Source organism: Oikopleura dioica, chromosome PAR (genome assembly GCF_907165135.1).
Source record: "Oikopleura dioica chromosome PAR, OKI2018_I68_1.0, whole genome shotgun sequence".
Lineage (NCBI taxonomy): Eukaryota > Metazoa > Chordata > Appendicularia > Copelata > Oikopleuridae > Oikopleura > Oikopleura dioica.
The window spans coordinates 8,670,075-8,692,319 of NC_137293.1; the positions used below are offsets into that span (position 1 = coordinate 8,670,075).

The window sequence follows — 22,245 nt, forward strand, 5'->3', positions numbered from 1 at the left end:
TCTTACTTTGTTTACCTAAAGCTCGTCGCATTGCTCATTTTATAGTTCCCTGGGGAATCGTACGCGCTGTCATTGTATTGATTTCGCACCCCGAGTTTCCCCTCTGGCCGCACATCTTATTTTTCTTTTTATTCAGAAGCGAAGTGGACTGAGGGAGTAGAGAAGCCTCTGTTTCGCTATCTAAAATGTCGTCGATTCTTCGGTCGGAAGAGATGTGCCTAGCACAGCTCTTCTTGCAGGTAAGAAAACTCAAGTTTAGACCGATGATTTTATTCAAATTTTGATAAAATTGGCTTTCGTTTCATTTTTTCCTAGTCCGATGCCGCTTATTCCTGCATTTCTGAGCTTGGCGAACTTGGTCTGGTTCAATTTCGCGACTTGAACGCTGATGTCTCCGCGTTCCAGCGCAAGTTTGTTCCAGAACTTCGCCGCTGCGACGAGATGGAAAGAAAACTTCGCTACTTGGAAGAAGAGCTTCAAAAGCCGATATTCCGGTCATCGACAACAATGAGAGTCCCGAAGCTCCCTTGCCTAAGGAAACGCTTCCTTTGGAAAACGACCTGGAACAGCTGGAGAAGCAGATGCGCGAAGTCTCGCAGAATCAAGAACAGCTAAATAAGAACTTTTCTGAATTGACGGAGCTCAAGCACGTTCTCCGAAAAACCCAGGTCAGTCTGAGCAAGTAGCCATCTTTCAACCCCTTTTCAGAGCTTTTTCGAAGAAGCCCAAGACTTCGCAGCGCAACGACCGGGCGCTGTCGATCCCGAAACTGGCGAAGAAGAAAGAATTCGGTTACTGAACAGGCCCGCTCACTTCAGATCCATTAAAAACTTTCATATTGTTATTTTTCATGTTTCACGCGGCTCTGATTTGCTGCACGAGGAAAAACGCATTCGGAAACAAAAAATCGGCCAAGGCGTTTTTCTTTCTTAATTTTCTTGTCACGTGCATGTTCTTATTTGATGATTACCCATTCCAAGTATTCTCCGAGCATGAAACCTTCAACTATATTTGGTGAATTTTGATTAATCTCCTCGTATTCGTCTTGTAAGTCTGTATAAGTCTGATTGTTCATTCTTCGTTTCCATTTTGGGCCGATTAGGTGTTGGCTTAGCCGCTCACAATTGACGGTACTAGTCGCTTCCGCTTGAAAATTGTGTGTAGGGGAAAAGGTGCTAAACAAATCACGTATCAGTATCAATTTTTACGCAAAAAACTAGAATAGTGGGTAGATCATCGGCCCTTGCCACATCTTCTTTGGATTGTAATTGAGCCCAAGAATAGCACTGGACATGAGGAGATGTCTACCAATCCTCTTCGACTTGGATTCATTGCTGGAGTCATTGTCCGAGAGCGCATTCCGCTCTTTGAACGAATACTCTGGCGAGCCTGCCGAGGTTAGAATTCCGTTTCGATCGATTTGTTTTAAGAAATGTTTCTTAGGAAATGTATTTTTGCGTCACATCGAAATCGATACACCCCTGAAAGACCCTGTTACTGGACATGAAGTTCACAAGTCCGTGTTTATCATCTTTTACCAAGGTATTCCCCAAAGCGTAGATTCACTTTTGCAAGACTTTTCTAGGTGAACAGCTCAGAAGCCGAACAAAGAAAATCTGCGAGTCGCTCAAAGCCTCGATCTATCCCTGCCCGGAAAACCCTCAAGAGCGCCGCGAAGTCGCTATGAATGTCATGACCCGTATCCAAGACCTCGATCAAGTTCTGAAAACGACGAACGAGCAGCGAAATCGCATCCTCGCCCAGGTCGCGCGAAACATTCGAGTCTGGTTCATCAAGGTTCGAAAAGTCGCTGCAATTTACCACTCGCTGAATATGTTCTCCGTTGATCTTGGTCAACGATGCCTGATTGGCGAAATCTGGTGCCCAGTGGCTGAGATTGATCGGATACAACTAGCCCTGCGTCGTGGAACTGAGCGCTGCGGAGCTTCTGTCAACTCCATTCTTCACCGAATCAAGACGAACATGACCCCTCCGACGTATTTCCGCACGGACAAATTCACCACCGGTTTCCAGGCCATCATCGAAGCCTATGGCGTCGCTGACTACCGCGAAATTAACCCTGCTTTCTTTACCATCATCTCGTTCCCGTTCCTCTACGGAGTTATGTTCGGTGATATGGGCCACGGAATCATCATGGCTTTGGTCGCTGCATTCATGTGTTGGAAGGAAAATGAAATCGGGCGGAAAAAGGACTTGAACGAAATGATCGAGATCTTGTTTAGCGGACGCTATATCATTCTGCTCATGGGCTTGTTCTCTACCTACGCCGGTTTTATCTACAACGATATTTTCTCCAAATCTTTGAATATCTTCGGCTCTTACTGGACTGTCAGTGACCAACCGGGCATAGAAGATTGGCTGAAAACTGCTCCCGCTGAATCTACGATCCAATTGAACCCGAACTACACCTCTGACGGCCCGTATCCTTATGGAATGGACCCGATCTGGCAGCTTTCTAGCAATAAGATCGTCTTCATCGACTCGTTCAAGATGAAGGGCTCCGTTATCTTGGGAGTCACTCACATGTGCTTTGGCTTGGTTCTTTCTTACTTTAACCACAAGCACTTCAACGATCACGTGACGATCATTTGGGAGTGGATTCCTCGATGTCTCTTCATGGGCTGCATCTTCGTCTATCTCTGCTTGACTATCTTCATCAAGTGGATATTCTGGGATGCAACGACTTCTGGCAGTGCTCCTTCTTTGTTGATCAATCTTATTGGCATGTTCATGTTGAAGACTCCAACAAAGGATGATAACACATGGGTCTACGGTTCCCTAAATGCTGACGGAGAAGCGACGGCGCAAGGATTGGTTCAGAAGTTCTTGCTTTTCATCGCCTTTGCCAGCTTGCCAGTTATGCTCTGTGCCAAGCCGTACATCAAGTACAAGGAGTGGAAGGACCGACGAAACCGGAGCACGGCCAATTTTGGCGGAGTCCGAGTTGAAATCGAAGGCAACGACGATACAGAAGGAATCCTCGACGGAGACGAGCTTGCGCGTGAAAACACTCAAGAACAGCCTCAAGAAGAAGTTGAAGAGTTCGATATCGGCGGAATGGCGATTCTGCAGATTATTCACACGATCGAATTCGCGCTTGGTTGCATTTCGCACACTGCTTCTTACCTTCGTCTCTGGGCCCTGTCCTTGGCTCACGCTGAGTTGTCGGAAGTCCTTTGGAACATGGTTTTGAAAATGGGTCTTTCTATGTCTAGCTCTGGCTCTGTCGGTGCGATCATGAGCTATTTGGTCTTCTGGGCTTTCGCATGTCTCTCTGTTGGTATTCTCATTTGCATGGAAGGTATTAGAGCTCTTATCAGGACGAATTTTAATTATTTTTTCAAGGTCTTTCTGCATTCTTGCACGCGATGCGTCTCCACTGGGTCGAGTTCAACGACAAGTTCTACCACGGAGAAGGAATCATCTTCAAACCCTTCTACTTCCAGTCAATTTTGTCCGGTGAAGAGTAGACTTCATTCATTATTTAATCATTATTTCACATGTATCGTCACAATTATATTCTGTCATCGTTCGTTCGAATTTCTTCATTTCAAAATTTATCTTATCAACATTTCGGCAATAAATATAAACTCCTCATAAAATCATCCTTCAAGATATTCGTAAAAACTGATATCTGATCTTGCGAGAAGTGTTTTCTGTGAAAGGATTGAAAAAGAAGTTTTTATGATTGTTTTCGTTGACATTTAGCAGCTAAGCTTGGTGAAAGGCGAAGGAGGCTGGTAGTGAAACAGAGAATGAGATATTTTGTACTTTTGATTTCGAATTTTGCTTTAGCGTCGAAGATAAAAGTTTTAAAAAATTGATAAGGTCTTCGAGATTCAGGAAACGTAAGATTTTCGTCATAATTATGTCAAATTGAAATCTCCAAAAAGCGAAACAGACATCGATGGTGGATCAATAAGATGCGAAAATAATGAGTGCTCTCTAACTTGCAATGAAAATCATATTCTCGAGGGAAGAGAGACTTCCAGATGCATCTATCTTCGAGGCTTTAATCGCTGGGAACTGAAAAGAGAGCTAGGAACTTGCGAGGCCATACGACGAAAACAGGACGGCCTCGATTGCGATGAATTCTCGATCAGCCATGAATTCAGAGTCAACTACAAGCATGGCAAGAACGGAAGAAGCAGGGCAATTATAAAATGCACAAACAATCAGCCGGTCAAAATGAAAGGCGAAATCTACCCTCGCATTTATGCTGCGTGTTTTTGCAAGCATTCCTTGTGCCAGTGGACTTTCCGGGCGCAAGACTGGAAGTACGAGAGGGAGAATAAGTATGAACGAGATCATGATATTTTGGAAATAAGCCTCGCCGAGTTGAACCTGAAATGCATGCCTTCCTTTGAGCCACTGGAGAATCAAATTAAATCAAATCTGACGACATGTTCTGCAAGAGAAAATGAAACCGGCGAGCGAAAACATCTGAGAATCGTAAATGGCGAAAAAGCTAGCGTAAAAACTTGGCCGGGTTTTGCTTACTTGAGATTCTGTGGAGCTACTGTTATTTCCCATGAATGGATCGCTACAGGTTTATTTATTTTCTCTTAATTTTGTTTTATATATATTTTAGCTGCTCATTGTCTCGACTATAATTTTTTATATGACTTTCATAACCTTGAAATCGAAATTGAAACTCCAAATAATACGCTAGTCAATATAACCACAGAGAGAATTTTTCTTCATCCTGAGTACCTAACTATTCAATCGAATTATCGACCGATTGAACAGGAAGAATATGATATGGATTATGGTTTTTTATGAGTAATTTTTCAAGCATGAGCATCAAAAGAACCATGAAAGCGTTGATCAAGATTCCGTCAGTCGAAGAATATGGTATTCAATATCCATGCTTGTCGGACATTAAAAAATTAAACCGTAAGTAAGAATTTTTCTCATCTTTTTTATACTGAAAATAAGACGGGAAAGCCTGTTGGACTGCTGGACGAGGCTCGCTGTATGAAAAAGGCGATGGTGCTTTTCAGGAATTTCAATCAGGTGACTATATTGTTTCCCCAAAAATCAAAAACTATTCTTGAAGTTGGAGTAAATATCATGAGCAGAAATTATGTGGAGTTGAAGACAGAGCCGATGACAGCGTTCATGAACAGTGACGTTTATAAACATGGTTTTTCTTCCTGCGTATTCTGAGGAATAATATTATCCTAGATTTTAACATTTATGCGGGGATGCCAGATCTGGATAATGATGGACTGCTCGACGGAAAAATTGATAGCTGCCAAGGTAGCTTTGATGTTGAAGAATCCTATTTAAACTTCTCCTAAGGCGATTCTGGTGGACCTCTCATCTGTGATGTGGATGGACATGCAACTCTAGTCGGCGTTGTATCGAGAGGTATCGGCTGTGGAAGAGAAGGACAAGCGGGTGTTTATACCAGCATTGGTCAGAGTTTGTCCTGGATTCAAAAGACTATCAAAAACTTCAAGAAAAAATCTAATGAATAAAATTATTCCAAGAACTCTTCATTTATTTTCTTGCCCATCGCCTCAAAATTATCGCCATAGCAACGCGCTCTTTTCCCTCTCCGTAGTAACCAGAAATCTTCGTCATTATCTCAAAAAACTAACTCCGAGATTTTTTTAATTGTTAAAATGACGGATTAAAATCCAAGAGAAAAAAATCTAAAAATGAAGAGATCCGTGGTTATCTCGGAAAACCACTCAAACTTACCCGATGATCTTCGACAATCAATGGTCAGTTATGTTGTGGCGCCGAGGAATCCTGTGTTGATTAAAGAACCAGAAAATGAGAATTTTGAGAAGATCAAGCCATCTCAGGAAAGATCGACAAACATTACTCTCGCAAAGATTTTTATCTGTAGTTTGTTTTGAATTTACTTTGTTGAATCAAAAAAGTACATTTCATCCATGAGTTTGGACACAAACGACCGTTTTAACACGAATCGCCACATGAAAGTCCCCCAAATCGTCGAACTCCTGGAACTCGGCGATAAATCGTACCAGAAAACCTGTCGAGTAGACCTTGACCAGACCATTTTCCAGCCTTATCCTTCTGATTTCGTGTTCCAGAATTTCAAGCCATTTCAAACTTATGAGCTTCCTCTTGAATTGCGAAACAAGGACGCAGTACCAAGACTCGTAAGGGTCAAAGCAGAGGACTCGCCGTATTTCAAAGTGATTGCTCCGCCAGATCATGCGAAGAAAGTGGCTCCTGGAATGGCCAGTACTTACAAACTCCGGTTTATTCCAGACGCAGTGAAGGATTATTTTCATGAAATCATCGTGACATCAGAGCGGGAGAAGTTCATCATTCCCATCAAATGCATTGGAGCAAGAGGAGTCGTTGATTTTCCTGATGTGATCGACGTCGGCGACTCCCCAGTCAAAATGAGTCGAGAGAAGACACTGCTGTTGAGAAATATCGGAACAGATACCGCGAGATTCACAGTTGGCTTCAGTTCCGCAGCTTTTTCAGCGAGTCCATCAAGCGGGGAACTTGAACCTGGGCAGTTGATGCAGATGACGGTAGAATTCAGTCCCCTGTTCGCGATGAAGTACGAGGCGGAAATGAGAATTTCCTACGACACAGGGGAAGAAATTTTCTCTGATCTTCAAGGAAATGGAATCAGTATCGATGCGCGATTGTCTCACAAGAGTATTTCAATAATGCCTACCTACATTGAAATGGCGAATTTTCAAATCTTCAAGATAATGAATAACTCAAGCGAAACCGTGAAGTACTTCTTTTCAAGCTACGCATTGAAGGAAGACGAAGATATAGCGAAAACTGCGACGCTAGAATCAATTCAAGCGGAAGAAGACAAGGAACGAAAAAGATTTCTTGAAGAACAAAGCGCGAATCCCGAGCTTGCTGATAAGATTTCTATCCTCACAAAATCCTTCCAGAACCAGCGAGATCTGATTTCTACAGATCCAATGGTGCTAGAAGAAGCAGAGTTGGAAATTTCGCCAGTCGAAGGAATCATCCTTCCGGGCAAAGAAATGGAGGTTCACGTGGTTTTCAAGCCAGATCGAATCGGACAGTATAAGAAAACTGTTTTCTGTGACATTCAAGGTCGCGAAAATCGAATTCCATTGACGATCGAAGCTCGCGGAATCGGACCGCAGCTTCGGCTGAGCTACGATTCTGTCAATCTTGGAAAAATTTTCGTCGGTTCAAAGCACACTTATGAAATTGTGATGAAAAACCGCGGGGAAATTGAGGGAATCTTTTCAATTCGAGAAAAGAAATCAGAAATTCGGAACCAATTTTCGTTCGATCCAACAGAAGGGATTGTCATGAAAGATGGTTATCAACTAATCAACCTGTCGATTGATGCGCAGCTTCTTGGATCATTCGAAGAAGAATTCAAGTTTGAAATCGATGGGACAAATACAGAGTTGAGCCTCAAGGTTTCTGGTGAAGTTATTGCTCCAAGCATGTCGTTCGAACTTGAAAAACTGAATCTCGGCCTGATCTCCACGAGTTTTGAAAAATCAACTACAATTTCCCTCAAAAACATTTCCCTCGTTCCTGTGAATTTTGTAATCAAGTCGACAGCGCGAGAAATTTCATTCGATATCAATGAGGGATTTCTTGAAGCAGAGGAGTCAGTGGAGCTCGAACTGGTTTATAACGGAGATGAACAGAAAGCATTTGAAGGATCTGTCTACGTCGACATTCCAAATATAGCTGAGCGTGTTGCAGTTCTTCCGATAAAGGCTCAAGTCCAATCACCACCGGTTCAGCTTACAGAAAGCATTCTCGACATTGGCTGCTTATTTCTCGGCCATGAGTACCACGCCTCTTTGACTCTTCAAAATGACCATGCTCGTCTTTCCGCGCGCTATCGACTTCTACCTCCTGTTGATGCTTCCCTCAAAGTTGAGTCCTTTTATCCTGAAGGCTGTGTGGATCCAGATTCAAATTTTGTCGTTCCAATAACAGTAACGCCTTCCAAACTTGGCGCGTTTAACAACACCGTCGGCTTAAAAATGGCCGGAATAGATGAACCGCTGATGACGACAATAACTGGCACTGTTGCAGGACCTGTATTAATTCCTATCGAGACAAAAGTAGATCTAGGGAATGTGAAAGTGCTTGTGCCTCAAAAAAATCCTCATAAAATCACGCTGCAGAATGAGTCTCCGATTCCTGCGAAAATATCTGTGTCAATGAGAAAGGATCAGAATATTTGGAAGCTCGAATACCCAGAAATTGTGGAGCCAGAATCACACGCTGAGATTTTAATAAACGCAGTCCTTGATGATACCCTTGATTTTAGAGATGAAATGGTTATTGATGTTGAACACGCAAATCAGATCATTATTCCTGTTCGAGCAAAAGGAATCGGTACTACAATCGTGGCCCGACCGGCTCTGGGCGGACCAAAAGCAGGGTTAGATCTGGGATGTCAATTTGCTACGAGAGAATTTGGAAAAGAAATCACCTTCACAAATTTCGGAAGAAGGCATCATGCGCTCACTTGGTTTGTAGCCGGTTACGAACGACTTTCGCAAAGAGACATTAACGAGAGAAGGGCTTATGAAGAGCGGAAAAGATCAAAAGATGTAAAATTCAAAAGCGCACCTGACTTGCCTCCACCACCACAGAGCATTTTCGAGCTGTCAAAGATGGATTTTGAGTTGGAACCAGGGCAAAGTATCAAAGTCAAGCTCTTAGGCCTATCGCCGGAACCTGGAACAGTTCGAGAGACACTCCAATGCCACGCTGTTATCGGTCGGAAAAAAGGACGAGAGCGAATCTTCAGCATTCCAATTCACTGTCAATTCATCGAACCAGTCCTTCTTATTTCTCAAAAGAAACTAGAATTCAGATTCGATAAGGATACTAAAGACGAGCTTCAGGATGTTGAAGGATCGACAGAAATTACAAACAGTGGAGATGTCGATTTACGCTTTGATCTCAAAACTGTTTCGCCATTTTATGTTGGAAAAGTTGGTGAGAAATGTGTCAGTCACATTTTATCCCCTGGCCAAACTGTAGAAGTCAACGTCGTTTTCCATACTGGCTTCCAGAAGCATTACAGATCTTCACAAACAATTTCTCAGCTTCTCATTGATTACAAAGATCATCCAAGTAAGGATGTCGTCGAGCTTGTTGGCGAACTAAACTTTCCGAATATCGAGTTCAATCACGCGGACATCAACTTTGGCCCGATCAGAAACGGAACTGAAAAAGCAGCAGTTGTTACAATGTCGAATAAATCGCCAATGACGACAGAATATCGCTGGTGGTTCGAGATTGACGATGAGTTGGGAGTTTTTTCAAATCGAAAAGAGCAACAGGACGCTCTTGTTCGATCTGCATCTGGGCTTGGTACAAGTGCGCCTTCTCGTGAAGCCACGAATACTGACGGAACAGAACCTGAGCTTGCTGATTTAGCCAGAGATTTACCAGGTATCGACGATGTTTTTGACATTCGTCCAATTTTCGGCAAACTGGAGCCTGGAGAGCAAATTCAAACAACAATTCTATTCAATGGTCATCAAGACATCAATGCTCTCTGTAGAGCTGTTTGTGAAGTAGACGGCGGGCCACAGTACGAGCTGAACATTGCTGGAGCTTCCGCTGATGTGAGATACAGTGTGTCAAGCGAGACGATAAAATTTGGAAAAGTGATGTTCGACAGTTTGGCCGAGAGACAATTCACGCTCAAGAATACTTCTCTTGTTCCTTTTGATTTCTCCCTTTTGGGAGGAATAAAAGATTTGTCAGCAATCAATCACGACGAGTTTTTCATATCTCCAACTCACGGTCATCTTGGATCCTTTGAAGAGGCCAAGATTACGATAATTTATCTTCCTGGCTTCCCGCACAACTTTGAGAAAGCATTTTCTCTTATTGTTGCTGATTTTCTTCCGGCTGAGATGAAAATTACTGGAAATGCAGTTTTCCCTAGAATATCTCTTGATTTGCCTAGAAAAGGAGGAGATGAAGATCTTTCCGCTATCATCGATCATATTCGTGGAGATATGGAGAAGGAACGGCCGGATATTTCGGAGCGGGAAATCGAGCTAGAAGCAGAAAGACTCATCATTTCGGCAAAAGCCCAGGATATGCCTGCTCATGAGCTGATGATCTACCAAAAACGACCTCCTTTCTATTTGGCAGACTATGAGCTTGATCTTGGACCGGTTATTCTCGGTGATGTTCGAAAAGCACTCATTAGAATCGATAATTTCGGAGACATGCCTGTTGCTTTTGCACCTGATGTACGGGAGTTGGATAATTTTGGCTTCTTTTGCGAAGTCTCTAGAATTGGGAAAATGGAGCCGGGTCATACCGTCTCAGTAGAAATCACATTCGATCCACGATCTGTTGACTTACCAGTTGGTCAAGTCGGTCCAGTATGTGTTCCTATTCAAATCGAGCGAGGACCGGTAGTGAATCTTCATATAAAAGCTTTGGTTACAATGCCTAGACTTCTAGCCACTCTGGATAAACAAAACACTCCAGAGCCAAGAATCAACGTTGCTTTTGGCGAGGTAGAATGTGGTCGAGTAAAAGTCGTGACTGTGCAACTCTACAATGAGCTGCAGGTTGAGTCATCCTGGAAATGGCAAAAGTACAAAGACAAGAGATTCTTCATTGATCCTCGACTTCCATTGCACCAGAAAAAGGCACTGAAAGAAGCTCAAAAGCCTCTCCCGCGAATCTTTCAAGTATTTCCAGAAGAAGGCATTCTAGCGCCGGGAGAACGATCTACAGTTCAGGTGGAATTCATGCCGACAGAAGAGAGCACTTTCGAAGAAAATCTTCTCATCTTTGTCGACAACTCAACCCAACGAATGGAATTTAACGTCTCTGGCTCTGGAGTTTGTCCAAGTCTCATTTTCTCCAAATCACCGATTGAGCTCGGTCCCATTATGCCTGATTCTGCGGGAGCAACAGAAACTTTCAGCATCAAAAATAATTCAAAAGTCGAGGTGGAATTTTACTCGTTGGACTTTGATGAGAAATATTTGAAAGAAGAAGAGATGATAAGAAATTTGGCCGAGAAGAACTTTAATGCATTCCAAAACGTAAGAATGCCGACTCGAAGACCCGGGCAGAGCTTACCCTTTATCGAATACATCAAAGAGGAGACTCCTCCTTCCGTTTCAGAAGACGACGAATTGATCAAAACTGAGCCTAAGGACCCTCTCGAGCTCGCGTTGGAGAAGCACTCTGGAATCGACAATTCGCCAGAAGGTCTTGCTGCGCGAAATCGACTTGGTTTCAGTGGAATTATCTGGGGAGCGCCGTTCAGTGGCAAGTCAACTTTGGCAAAGCAAATGTCTGAAAAATACGATACTGTTGTTGTAACCATCGATGAAATACTCGCGAGTGCAGTTCAGTCCCCTAAATCAGCTGCGAGCAAAACAGCTCGCGAAAAGTGCGAAGAAGAGTCAAGAAGATTGGAACAGGAAAGAATGAATGCATTGGAATCAGAAGATACGACAAAGGAAGCTCCTGCGTTGAGAGATGATGCCTCTGTGATGACTATGAGAACCGGTGTCACTCAGAATACAAGCAAGCCGTCGAGAAGAGGAGGAAAGGTCAAGAATATCCCGGAAGAGCCAAAAGTCCAAAGCCTTCTTCCCCAGAAAAACATCGAGCGTCTCGAAAGCGAACTTACCGACGCTGCAGAAGCTAACCGCCCACTGGTCTCAACAGTTTTACCAGTCGATCTCGCCGCTGAAATCATCTCAGAAAAACTTCAAGAAAAAGAATTCTACAAAGGAGTGATTTTCGACGGAATAGAGTCGAGTTTTCTGACAAAGCTCAAGGACAGCATGGAAGTTTTGCTGAAAGCACTTAACAATCGAAAACATCTTCGGGTGTTTCATTTGCCACTCACCATGGCAGATTACCTGGAAAGGGTTAAAAAAGCAAAGCGCAAAGCAGAAGAGGAAGAGGCAGAACGGGTCAGGAAGGAGATGGAAATGATCAGAGATATGACCGAGGACGAGTACGATGCGTTGCCAGAAGAAGAACAGAAACGAATTGACAATATTCGGTAAATGAAAAGAATATTTTAAGGTGGTTTATTTTCAGACTTGCGAAAAAGAAAGAACGTATCGCTGAGGAAAAAAGAATTGCAGAGAAAAAGCGAGAAGAAGCCGAACGACTAGCTGAGCTCCAAGCAGAAAGCGCGAAGAAAAAAGGGAAGGGCTCAAAATTGCATCTCAATAAGAGCGACTCGACGAAATCTTCAGGTAAAAATTGAAATGAAATTTCGATAAAAAATTGGAATTCTAACTTTAGCTCCGCGAGCTCGCTTAAATAGCCGACAAAGTAAGGAAAACTTAAAACTTGCGTCGGTGGTGGAGGAATCCTCTACCCACCGACGACATCGCTCTGAGACGGAAGTGGAGCGTAGCTCAGAGAGCGTACCGCGCGGCGCACTCGCCCGGGGCCAATCCACCCGCTCGCTATTCAGTGATACGCGCGCGCCATCTACTGGTAAACTTTAAATAGTTGCCATGAAAGAATATTTTTTTAAATTCGAATCAAAAATATTTCTGAAAGAAAATTTGGAGAATTTTCTTGTTCAGCTGTTTTTAGAAATAGCCATTTTGTTCTTTTTTTAGATGAGGCCCCATCTGGGAAGAAGGAGAAAAGTAAATGGAGTCAAGTTAAAACAGCGGTGGCTATTGCCGAGCCTGGTACTTTTAGCCCACTAGAAAAAAAACAACGATATACTTTTCTTATAATATATTTTGACTAACCCCATTTTTCGCTTCTAACGATTTTTCCAACTGTTTCAAAATGCTAAACAAAACTTCAGGCCGAGTAACTGACGATCAGCCAGGACTTAGTCGAGCCTCAAGTTCAATGGGAGAAAACAGGTACAGTCGAAGTCATCAAATTAAATTGCAAGTGTGAAACATTCACTAATACTTTTCAACAGCACTGCACCACCACCAACACGGGATCGCGTTCTCTCTCGAGCCGAGAGTGTTGCTTCATCCCTGCATCTTGGGTAACCGATGCATGAAAAATTCTGATATTCATGATTTTTATTATTTACTGATTTTAAAATTTCAATGAAATTTTCTAATGAGCCTTTTTCATAATGTAGAAACCGTCTTGGCAAGACGGTCTTGCCCACTTTGCTTTTCTGTAAGATTTCATGTTTAACTCTGATTTAGACGGAGAAAAGGCAGAAAAATCTCAGAACAAACTGATCTTCCTGAACAATCACCAGCTGAAAAACTAATTGCGCTCCGCTTTTTCAATGCTGCTGAAACGCAACTTGAGCCGAGTGATAAAGTAGAGTGGATATTGAAATACTGGAATATGGTCGAACAAGATGTTATCTCACAAGTAAAACAGACTCAGGAAGATGAGTCGCCGAAGAAAGTGAAATCAAGATTAAAACCGGAAGAAATAAAAGCCGAGGAAGAAAGAATTGCGGCGGAGATTGAGAACGAATTGAAAAAGGAAGAAGTCGGCGTGATTATGATCGAAATTGAAGCCGAGTGCGAGCCCCCCTCGCTCGAAAAAATCTACGAACAGCTACCAACTGTTGAAGAAGTAGACGACGACCTAGGTCTTGGAGTAAACGGACCACCAATTCCTGAGCCTATCGAATTCACGGTCGTTCCAAAGCCGCAAAGACGCCAACCGCCTTATTACGACAAGCCGAAGTTCTTCGATCTAATTGCTTTGAATCAAGACGATCCAAATATCCACTCAGATGATCGTATTCAAGAATCACTGACAGAATCAGTAATGACGGAAGCAAGTGACAAACCATCAAGCAGCTCAAAGAAAAATCGAGGTAAGGGAAGAGGCTCCAGCAATGCGAGCAGAGCAAAAACAGATCGCCCAACTCCATCGCCACTCCCGGAAGCAGAAACGCAGCCAGAAGACAAATTTTATCGACTGCAGGATTATCGATGGGTCTTACAGCCAGGCGAAGAAGTGACGCTTAGGGTCAAGTTCGACTGCAACAAAGTCGGAACTATCGATCGAGAACTCTCATTCGAGACAGTTAGCACACGACAAGTCTTTAAAATAGCAGTCCGTGGAGTTTGCGTATTCCCAGACATTGTCAGAGATATCAAGAAAATCTTCATGCCACCCAAGTCAGTCGAAAGTTCAGATGGAATTGTCCGACCAGTCGGGACTCTTGTCGAAAAGAAAAAGAAAACAATCGTCAAATTTGAACCGGCGCTCATTGGGAAGATGGAATCGAAGGAAAAAGATTCTGGCGCTGCTAAGTTCAAAATTGTCAACTCTGGTCCCCTTGAATCTGAAGTTACATTTGCCATGAAAAAAGGAGACTCCGTTTTTACACTTGAACCGTTCAACATGAATCTGGCTCCGTTTGAGAAGAAGATTTTGACAATAAATGCTTTCCCGAAATCTTCTGGAACTCACGATGACGCTCTTATCGTCTGCGTGTCCGACAACCCTGTTCCTGCGATTTTCCCCGTTCAAGTAACCGGAGTACGCCCAGAAGTTCAAATATCATGGAACGGCGAAGGAAAACCAATTAACTTTGGAAAAGTTCTGCTCCATCGTCTATCGAGTCAGATTTTGCATTTGTTCAATCCGACTGATCTCCCAATAAACTGGAGAATAGAAGGCTTGGACAACCTGGGCGACGAATTCTCAAGAAATTGCGATTCGGGAACTATCAATCCGAAGGAAACTTTTGATTTCATCCTTGATTTCAGAGCGCTCAAAGCTCAGAACCACAAGCGAAACATACGCCTTGTCGTGAGCGATACTGACAATATCATCGGCGACTGTCAATCCGAAACGATTCCAGTTTTCGCAGAAGCTTACGATGTAGCTATGGACATGAGCTTTCCAAAGGGCTGCGATGGCGGGCTAGAATTCGGCACAATCAAGGTTCATGATGAAATGAAGCAAGTTTGTACGTTGAAAAATCGCGGGCGATATGAGATTTCGTTCAAATTTACTCTCGAAGATCATCTTTTCAACAGCGAACTGTCGCGCTTTTTCAAAATCATGCCGCAGCAGGGCTCTTTATTGCCCAACGATAGGCCGATGCAAGTAAACATCGTTTTCAACCCACCTGAAGAGTTCCACCTGGCTAATCTTCCGATAATCAAATGTCACGTGATAGAAGCAGTAATCGGCGAAACTATCGCAGCGATTCCGATCAAAGTTTCCGCTCGATCAGTGTTTTCTCAATATGTGATCACGCCTTCCAAAGATGTCAATTTCGGCCCAGTTCCGTATGGAAATCATAAACGAAGCTTTGAGATTGAAAATCATGGAGAATTCGATTTCAAGTTCGCTATTTCGAAACTGGTTAAACCTGGCTCTCCACCAAAGTCAGAGCGGCCGAAGAGAACCAAAGATTCGCGCCAGAGCTCCGCTCAGTCGAGAAGACCTGGTCAACTGACTAGAGAGCAGACACAAGTTATGAAGCTCGCTCATGGGCCTTTTATTATCTCACCTGGCTATGGAAATGTTCCGGTTGGAGGATCAATCGTCATCAATGTTGACTGCAATGTAGAGGCGTCAAAGAAATTCGAAGAATTCATCGCCATTGAAATCGCAGACAGAGATGTCCGTAAAAGCCCGGCAGGAATCAACTATAAACTGATTGCAGAAGGATGCCAGCCAGTTATTGACACAAAGAATATCGAAGCGATCTTTGAAGAACACAGAATTCTTCACTCAATCGAAGAAGCAATTCATTTGCCACTCTTTGACTTGCAATGTGGCATCTATGGCCAGATGGAGAGTCAGTTCAACTTTCCGTTTTCCACAGTCGGCGTTCCGAATTCCGTTCGCTTCAAGATCCTCAACCCTTCGAAACTACCCTGCGATTTCGTCGCTTCCGTTAAACCACTTATTCCAAAAGACAGACAACGGGTTTCAGACAGCTTCGAATTTGACCCACCACGGGGTCAAATCACTCCACATGGAAGTGTTTTTGTAACAGTAACAGTCAAGCCAAAAGCAATTGGTGAATACTGCGCCCTATTTGAAGCGGCTGTGGAAGGCGCACCAAAAGCTAAGCCGTTGGTTTTTACGATGAAAGCTGAAGCTTACTTGCCGAGAGTAGAGCTTGTCCATCCTGCCGCAAACCCTACCGATGGTATGAGACGACTTAATTTTAGAAATGCGATGATTGGAGAAATGACTTCAACAAACATACAGCTTCGAAACACTGGAAGACTCCCAGCAAGGGCACGGCTGGCGATTTCAGACTCACCCGCATTCAAAATTATGGATAAAGAAGAAATCATCAATGAAAGAACTGATGTTTGTCTCAATCAAGGAGAGACGAAGATCCTTGAAGTGTTCTTCTGCCCTGCTGATATCGGCAACTTCGAAGCTGAGCTCGCCATGAAAATCATCAACAACGACTTTGAAATCAGCGAAGCTTTGCTTTTCGGCGAGTGTATTCAACCTGACGTTATGTTGACAAATCTCCCGTCATTGCCTACTAATCTTCTTGGAAAATACTCGCAAGCTGCTCTTGATTTTGGTGGAATAGCAATAAACGAAACGCAACGAAAGAGCTTCACGATTTCGAATAATCTCAATTCTGCAGTCCGATTTGAATGGGATGAGCATCACGCGATTTCGTTCGAGCCCTCTGTTGGGCATATTCCGGCTAAGTCGACCATTGACATTCTCGTCGCTCTGCAATCATCGGAAACGATCGAACTTGACGGCGATGTTGTGGAATGCACGATTTTACCGATTATTTACGAGGAAGAAAGTAGTACGGTTCAATGGGATGACCGGCTCAAAATAATCAAATGGATCGACGGCAAAAACGCATCAGGAGGACGAACCAAGGAAAAAGTCATTGAAACAGAAGAAGAACCAAAATATGAAACAAATGGAGATGCTCGCGCTTTGCCAATTTATGTTTCTGGAATCGTCGATTATTCAAGACCAGAGCTAGAAATTGAAGAAGTCAACTTTTCGCAAGTCGAGTTGTTCAATCAAACGAGGAAAGAGATAACTCTCAAGAATACTGGCTCAACAATCGTTGATTTTACTTTTGACTTGGTTGACAGAAACACGGGCGAGAGCCTTAGGCCTTCAACAGCTTCCAGATCGCATATTCACACAGCTGTGCCCTTCAACATGCGCGACCCAGTTTTCAGCCTCCATCCGGACTCCGGAAGGCTCAAGGAAGGCGAATCAATGCAGATCAGTGTCTTTTTCAATCCAACAGAAAAGAAAGATTATGATATGACAGCATTTTGCCGCGTGCCGAACATGGAAAATTCTGGTGCTCTGACAATGGCTTTGAGTGGATCTGGATTCACACCGGGGGTGCAGTTCATGTTGCCTGAAGTTCACTCTCCTCATTTCAACAAACACAAGGTTTCTTTAGAAAGAATAAATGAAGAGCAACTTCTAGTAAAACTCGAGCCAGTTGGACTTGGAAAGAAATACATCACTTCAATCTGGATCCTAAATTCTACCGGAGACGATCTTCCGTGGTCTCTAACAAAACGAATCGGAAACAATACGGATGCTGATGAATCTTTAGTGTGCAATACTCCGTCGGGTTCATTACTTTCAGGGCGCAAGCAAATCTTAAAGTTTGAATACTCGTCCAAAATCTCGAAAAAATCCATCGAGACTTGGATCTTTAAAGCTGGCCACATCGAACAGGTCATCAGCGTCCAAGCAATGCCTCGAGAGCCAGTGCTGATCGTCGATACAACGCACATCTCTTTCCCAGATTTAATCGCCAATCATACGCAGAAGAAATCGTTCAAAATCGTCAACCCAGATCCCACCCCCGTCAAGTTCAAAATCAACGACGATCCAAAAGCAACTCAAGCTGCTGGCTGGGACTTACAGCTTTCCGAAAAATCTGGAATTATTCAGCCAAAAGAAAGTATCGAAGTCGAAGTGTCGGTGAGAACCAAATTCCCTGGTGAACTCGCTCATCCTTTGAATATCCTTGTTGATGGCAAAATTTCACCATTGTCAGTTTACGTCAAGGCTTTTGCACATGAAATGTCGGTAAATATATCATCTCATGAAGAAAACGGCATGTCGGTAATGTTCAACCCGAAAGTGAAAAATCCGATTAATTTCGGCGTCGTCGAAGTCAATACAAAAGTCATGCGAACGTTAAAAATCAGCAATCAGTCCGAACATGCGGTAGCCATCGATATCAATTTGCCAAAGAAATTCAGAAGACAGGTTCAACTAGCGTTTCAAAATGATCTTGTCATACCTCCACTCGAGACTGTTGAGGGCATTCTCACCTACTCCCCAACGCGACCTGGAAGCACTTTGGACGGGTGTGATTTGAAAATTCAAGTTCAATTTGGAGAGACTTTCAATATCGCTGTTCGAGGGTCCGCTCGTTGCCCACCCGTTCTTTTTAATCCTTCTCAACTTGACTTTGGGTCTCGGTTCATTTACGAACCGGGTATGCCAACTTACAAAACACAGATCCAAATTTCCAACCCCTCCGATCAACAGATCTCCTTAGACTTGGCCAAGTCAGAAGCTTCATCATGGATTGAGGTTGATTTCAAACCGATCGTTTTGGAGCCAAAGAAGTCAACGAACGTTTTTGTGTCTTTTAAGCCAAAAGCTGCCCAAGAGTTTTCCGAAGAAATCGTTTTCATCGTCAATGGAGCTTCAGAATTCAAATTACCGGTGACTGGTACTGGTGTGAATCTTTCTATCGGATTGAAAACGAAGCTCAAAGACAGCGAACTCAAACTTGGAGCGCGTCAGCTTGGTGCGATTGCTAGAAAGAAATTAACAATAGTGAATAGATCCGTTGTTCCTGTCGACTTTCATCTGCAGATGAATTCAAAAGAAGAAGTTCTTCAAGACTCGAGAACATTCTACCTTACTGGGTTCATTCCAGGAGAGGCGATTCATCTGGAACCTCGAAAAACAAGAGAGATAGAGGTGGTATTCGCACCAAAAACCCGCATCCAGCAGTTCAAGACTGATATAATCCTCGAAGCTTACGGTCAACTGAAGAAGCTTGTCACTGTCTCCGGAAGCTGCGTTGCGCGTTCGATGGAGCTTGACTTGGACGCGATTCCCTTCGGTCCGATTATTCAAGGATCGACAAGTGAAAAACGAGTCATGATTAAAAATACGGGCGATATTGGTGCAAGCTTCAAGTGGGACACTGCAGCTCTGGGCAAATATTTCACCATCAGTCCTGCTAAAGGATATCTTTCTCCAGGAACTCAACAGCCTCTGGTCGTTGTTTTTGCACCCAAGAATGTCAGTAGAGATGTTCGCGCAGAACGAGTCAGATGCGAAATCGAAGGTCTTTCACAGCCGCTACAGTTGACTCTTACAGGCAGTTCTCTTCCACCAACACTGACAAAAGATGCTCCAATTATTTTCAACGCTACAGTGCGTACAAGCGATACGAAATCAATCACTCTTAAAAACCCAACGAATCAACGCTGGTCAGTGCGAGTTCAACTTCGCGGTGCTTACGCTCACTTCTGGCAGCCTGAAAGCGATCTGCTTATCATCGAGCCTCAGCTGCAGCGATCGATGAATTTTACCTACACTCCGATGGAAATGACAAGTTCAAGTCACAAGCACGAGGCGAATCTGTTCTTTCAACTTCCAGATGGCCAAGGGCAAGCGTACGTTTTTCAGGGAATTTCCGAGCCTCCGAAACTTATTAATCTTCCACAGCGGGATATTCCGGCAAAATGCGCTTACGAAGAAAAGATCAGGGTCGAAAACTGGCTGAAGAAAACACAACGCTTGGCTGTTGAAATCGAGCCCATCAAGCCAGAGAAATTCGATGCGAGCCTTGTTGTTGATGGCAAAAATCACATTGACCTTGGATCGCTAGAAACACGAGCTTATACTCTCAGAGTCAGTTCTTTCAAAGAAGGCCTGGTCTCTGCGAAGGTCACCTTTAGGAATCCGTCCACTGGAGAGTTTATCGCGTATCAGGTCAACTTCAAATTCACTCAGCCAAAGCCGCAGTCTGAAACGATTAAGCTTTCATCCCAAGTGCGCCAGCTTGTTTCCCACACAGTTTCAATACCCAATCCTCTTCCGAAAGAGGTCGTGTTTACTTGGGATAGCAAATTAGCGGATATCATCGTTCCACCGACTTTCCACGTGCCTCCACTTTCCACCGGCTCCTGCACTTTTGACTATCAACCGTTGAAAACAGGCCAAACAGAAGGAACAATCACCTGTTTTACACCGGAACTAGGTGCGTTCCACTTCCCACTCTTGCTCACCGCGAAACTCGCTGATCCAGAACCAGTCGTTTCCTTCTCTGCGCCGCTTGGAAGCTCACAGACCAAGACGATCCGCATCCGATCCTACACACGGCAGAAGACCGACTTCATCATCAAATGCTCCTCTCCTCAGTTTATGCATGAAAAGTCTGTGTCCGCGCCGCAATCGCCACCAAACGGGACCGAGATCACCTTCGAAGTGACCTTTGAACCGACTCAAATAGGTCGCCAAAATTGTTACATAACGTTGAATTCGAACGCAGGAGGCGAGTACGAAATCCCGCTGGTGTCGGAATGCACGGTGCCCCAACCCCTCGGGCCGTTTTCCCTCAGGGCAAAGACGCAAATTCCCATTTCCTTTAAAAATGTCTTTGCGGAAAGTGTTGAATTCCACTTTGCCACTGCTAATGGATTGTTTACCGTGAACAAGAAGAAAGAAACGATCAAGTCGAAAAAGGTGAGTCTTCCTTGATTTCTGGAGCCGCGCCAGGGCTCTCATTAACATCCTTTCAATGCGCTTACTGTAATTATCTCTATTCTAGTCGTTTTCACTACTGGTTGGATTCGAGGGAAGTCCAACTGATGAAATCGTAACTTCAAAATTGATCATTACGAGGAAAGACATGCCCGGAATCGCCTGGGAAATGTATCTAAGAGGATCAAATGAGAAAATCTAAAGAAGGATCAATCTTCTTTGTCTGATGTTTCTGTAAATACTGTAACTGCTCCTGTACTATCTGTAACATGAAAAAATATTTATTTTTAAAAGCGTTAATAAACCTATTTTCATATGACAAATCATTGATGAACATCTCCATCGTCGATCAGCCGACCTGTTTTCGTGATGATTTTTACGAGTGCCCATTCAGGTTAACCGCATGGGACAGATCGGGGGATAAAGGCGCTCGGACAGAAGGTGTATTCCACTGCACTTAAGAAAACTACTGATTGGATAAACTTGAAAATTATACCCAATACTAATTTCGGGGTGTAGATTTCAAATCTGCTTTCAAAATTTTCATATCTCTTTTCCTTATTGCAGAAAAAATCCCATTTTTATATGGGTGAATTCAAAAAATATCTCTTACTTAGATTTCTCGACAAGGTAAAGTCAATATTTGAAATCAGTAGTCTCGAAAACATATAAAAGCCCTTTTAGTACAAGAAATTCTTGATATTGGTTCGGTTTCAATGTGCAAACACTCAGCGGGAGGGCAATTAGGCCGCATATAATCCGGTGCAGAGGGCGGTCGGTATCCGATAATTCCTTGAAACTTGGCAGACATGCTCCAATAAAGTGAAGGAACAACCATTTTAATTTTCATCTAATTTGGACAATTCGTTCGGAAGTTATTTAGCTGAAAAGTCCTTAAGTGCAGTGGAATACACCTTCTGTCCCATGCGGTTAAGAATTAACCCACTAACTCCATCGTGATGGAATCTGGCGCCCTGCGCCACGTGCTGAGTGGATCGATCCCTCTTCAAGCCGCTCCTGCTAACGGTTCAGAAAAAACGCGTCAGATCTAAAAAAAGAAGATCGAAAAAATAAGAAATTTTTAAAAAACCCAACTTTTCAAAAAAGAGGTAAGAAATGGCATTTGTAAAAAAATCAATTGAAATTCTCTGATTTGTCAGATTTTATTTTGGCACGCGGAAAATAAGACAAAAAAGCGAAAGTTTTTCGAGAACAAAGAGAGAATTTTTTAGTAAATGCTGTTGAGGTTCGTAAATTTCTAGATATTCTGGGGACTTCATACATTTCAAATTCAAGGGCGCTAGAATATTTCTTCAATAGCGAAGGTGTTTTATGTTGAGAGAAAAGATCGACTATAAATCGAGTATTTTCTACAAAAAGTGTTGATTCGAAGATCAATTTATTTTCTCAATTGACGATGATGGTCTTCTTATCGACCCTTTTTGTAAGAATTTTACTCTAAAATTTGCGTTTTAGAAAAATTCCAAGCTCGTGACTCGTAGCAAAATCTGTCGGTAAACTGTCAACCGTTCT

At 43.2% G+C, this 22,245-nt stretch overlaps 3 protein-coding genes across 6 annotated transcripts; all 3 read left to right on the top strand.

Moving 5' to 3' along the window:
* Positions 1-162: 162 nt before the first annotated feature.
* On the top strand, positions 163-3,632 carry LOC145704740 (V-type proton ATPase 116 kDa subunit a 1-like). The gene is given in 8 exon segments (XM_081782210.1): positions 163-239; positions 316-481; positions 484-668; positions 709-803; positions 1,285-1,397; positions 1,444-1,542; positions 1,586-3,322; positions 3,367-3,632. Coding segments are annotated over 8 exon segments (2,574 nt in total). The 5' UTR covers positions 163-185; the 3' UTR covers positions 3,492-3,632.
* A 1,185-nt stretch (positions 3,633-4,817) lies between these two features.
* On the top strand, positions 4,818-5,504 carry LOC145701658 (testisin-like). The gene is made up of 5 exons (XM_081778872.1): positions 4,818-4,917; positions 4,960-5,037; positions 5,081-5,167; positions 5,209-5,283; positions 5,326-5,504. The coding sequence occupies exons 1-5, from the start codon at positions 4,818-4,820 to the stop codon at positions 5,502-5,504; spliced, it is 519 nt and encodes a 172-aa protein (XP_081634998.1).
* Positions 5,505-5,919: 415 nt separating this feature from the next.
* On the top strand, positions 5,920-21,105 carry LOC145704738 (hydrocephalus-inducing protein-like). 4 transcript variants are annotated; one of them, XM_081782206.1, is made up of 7 exons: positions 5,920-12,043; positions 12,082-12,242; positions 12,292-12,321; positions 12,815-12,875; positions 12,938-13,009; positions 13,179-20,694; positions 20,780-21,105. In XM_081782206.1, exons 1-7 carry the CDS (start codon positions 5,928-5,930, stop codon positions 20,912-20,914), a joined length of 14,091 nt encoding a protein of 4,696 aa, XP_081638332.1. In that variant the 5' UTR covers positions 5,920-5,927; the 3' UTR covers positions 20,915-21,105. The 4 variants fall into 4 exon arrangements, with proteins under 4 accessions (XP_081638332.1, XP_081638334.1, XP_081638333.1 ...); XM_081782208.1 differs by lacking the exon at positions 12,938-13,009; XM_081782207.1 differs by lacking the exon at positions 12,292-12,321.
* The last annotated feature ends 1,140 nt before the right edge of the window (positions 21,106-22,245 follow it).